General features: G+C 30.4%; 1 protein-coding gene across 1 annotated transcript; it reads left to right on the forward strand.

Annotated features, from left to right (window-relative positions):
• Window positions 1-2,047: 2,047 nt before the first annotated feature.
• LOC124890610 (vegetative cell wall protein gp1-like) lies at window positions 2,048-2,941 on the forward strand (the record flags this gene model as incomplete). The annotated part of the gene is given in 1 exon segment (XM_047402401.1): window positions 2,048-2,941. A coding segment is annotated over 1 exon segment (846 nt). The 5' UTR covers window positions 2,048-2,083.

Consider the following 2,941-nt stretch of genomic DNA (forward strand, 5'->3'; position numbering starts at 1 on the left):
TAAAGAAATCTTTTGTAATTTTAATTTAACATTAATTTTAAATTAAATATTAGTTTTTATTCTTTGACATTAATTTTAATTTCTCTTAAAGTTATCGTCCGAATAGTTTAAGTTCTCAACCATTTCTCTATTATAAGATCATCCCAAATTCATGATCAATTTAAGCTCAAGTTATTGTCCTAAAATAACTGTCATTTTAAGAATTCATACTGACAATTAAATGAGATGAGGAAGTATTAAGACTATAATTACAATAAATAGCAACACTTTTTTAAAATTACAACTTATAGCAAAAGTAGTAATATTTTACCCACTTCATAGTAATAGAAGAATATATATTTTTCAGTTGTGCATATGTATTTATGAGTAATACATATATATTTGTATATGTATTTATCTAGCATTATTTTACTTAAATACAAATACAATTTGCTATTTTTCGTAAATATGAAATTGTTGCTATAAAAGTTATATTTAAGGCTACAGAGTTGCTATTTCTGAAATTTTTTCTTTTTAATTTAAGATCACAAGATTTAAAAAATCTTCTTTATTTTCTTAAATTTTATGTTAATTCAAAACCAAACAAACAAACAAAAATCAAAGAAATAATAAACATGTAGGACCCGATATCCAAGCCTTCCTTTATATATTTCCTTTATTTAAATAGGAATAAAATTGAAAAAAATATCATCAATATCTTTTTGATTATGTGAAACACCATTAATTTTGAAATAAAATAAAAAGATAAAAACATCATTTGTACAAAAATTAATAATTTGATATATTTTAAGAAAACATATAAAAAGGTCAAAGAATAATTCGATATTGAGACAAAACAATATATAACTACTTCCTCTCCCGTTCACCTTTACTTGTCAACTATACTAAAAATAGTTGTTCGATTTTACATATCTAGTTTATAAAATCAAAAGATAATTTATCATTTTTTGATTTATTTCATCCTTATTTTTAAATATTATTCATTTTTTAATATTTAGTTGACTTGTATCTAATAGAGGTGATACAATAAATTAAATTACTCTTTTACTTATTATTTTTTAAGGAATGTGTCAAATTAAATATCAACAGATAAAAGATAAATGGAGAAAGTAATGGATATGGAACAAAAAAAATAGTAATTCTTTTGGTGATTAATTTTCTTTGGCTTAGAAGTTTATTTTGATCTTATTCCCTTTCACATTATAACCATCAACATTTCAACCAGATTTCTACCATGAGTTCAGACTAATTATCTCCCACTGACTTGATCAGAAGATTCACAATAGTATTTTTCTTAACCAAAAGATCCAAAAAGAAAAAAAAAAATGATGTCTTATTGGACTTGAAATTTCTTCAATATATCTAGACATTTGAAAATACTTTCTTCGATCTATTTTAGTTGTTTTGCTTACTTAAAATAAATTATCTAATAGTTCTCATTTTAGAACATTAAAATAAATTAATGATTAATTTCCACCTTTAGCTTACTTGATAAATATGAAGAGGGATTAATGTTGAAGATCGAAAGTAATTACTTCCTCTGACTCAATTTATGTGGTATTTTTTGCTTTTCGAGAGTTAATTAGTTTAGATTTGACCGTAAATTTGAGAAAAATATCTCTAAATTTTTTAAATAAAATTTATATATTTGAAAACTACGTAAAAAGTAGTATAAGTCACAATATTTGACAATTCAAAAGATTTAAAAGATATAAGAAAAAAAAACGGTAAAATATAGATTTGTTTGAATCTTGAAATCTAAAAGTGCCACATAAATTAGGATGAAGAGAGTATAAAAATTGATATCAAAGAACAAGTAAAGATAATTTAATCAAATTACTGTATTCTTTTACTTAATATTTTCTTCAGGCATTCAAAAGAAAAACATAGCAGAAAAATATACCACACTTATACTTTAATGCTACCAAAGCTCTAAACTCTATTGAGTAAATGCAAGTAAATACAATATATAGAAGAGATAAAGCAAAATTTATTTTCTTAAGACCATTTCCCACTATATAAGCCACTGTTTTCTTCATGTTTTTTCACAATTGAATAGCACAACTCATTAGTGATTCAAAAAATGACTATTTCACATTCACATCTTTTTCTTTTACTAATTAGTTTTGTCTTGCTTTTTCCTCCAACTTTCTCCTCGAGAAGAGACTTCTTTACAAATGCACCTATTATGGATGACCAAAAACTTATTCCTCTAAAAGAAACTCCCACTGTTTCTCCACCTCCAAAAGAAACCCCGGGTAGTCCACCACCACCTCCAAAAGAAACCCCAGGTAGTCCACCACCTCCAGAAGAAATCCTCGGTAGTCCGTCACGACCGACAAAAGAAATCCCGGGTAGTCCACCACCTCCTCCGAAAGAAACCCCTGGTAGTCCATCACGACCTACAAAAGAAACCCCAGATAGTCCACTGCCACCTACAAAAGAGACTCCCGGTAGTCCACCGCCTCCTCCAAAAGAAACCCCGGGTAGTCCACCCCCTCCAGAAGAAACCCCTAGTAGTCCATCACGACCTACAAAAGAAACCCCGGATAGTCCACCGCCACCTACAAAAGAGACTCTCGGTAGTCCACCACCTCCTCCGAAAGAAACCCCGGGTAGTCCACCACCTCCAGAAGAAACCTCTGGTAGTCCATCACGACCTACAAAAGAAACTCCGGGTAGTCCACCACCACTTACAAAAGAGACTCCCGGTAGTCTACCACCTCCTCCGAAAGAAACCCCGGGTAGTCCACTACCTCCAGAAGAAACCCCTGGTAGTCCATCACGACCTACGAAAGAAACCCCAGGTAGTCCACCATCATCTACAAAAGAGACTCCCGGTAGTCCATCACCTCCTCCGAAAGACACCCCATGTAGTCCACCACCTCCAGAAAAAACTCCAGCTCCTGAATCTATGATTTTGGACTAAATTAATTAATTA

The sequence above is a fragment of the Capsicum annuum genome, unplaced genomic scaffold (genome assembly GCF_002878395.1).
Source record: "Capsicum annuum cultivar UCD-10X-F1 unplaced genomic scaffold, UCD10Xv1.1 ctg20704, whole genome shotgun sequence".
NCBI lineage: Eukaryota > Viridiplantae > Streptophyta > Magnoliopsida > Solanales > Solanaceae > Capsicum > Capsicum annuum.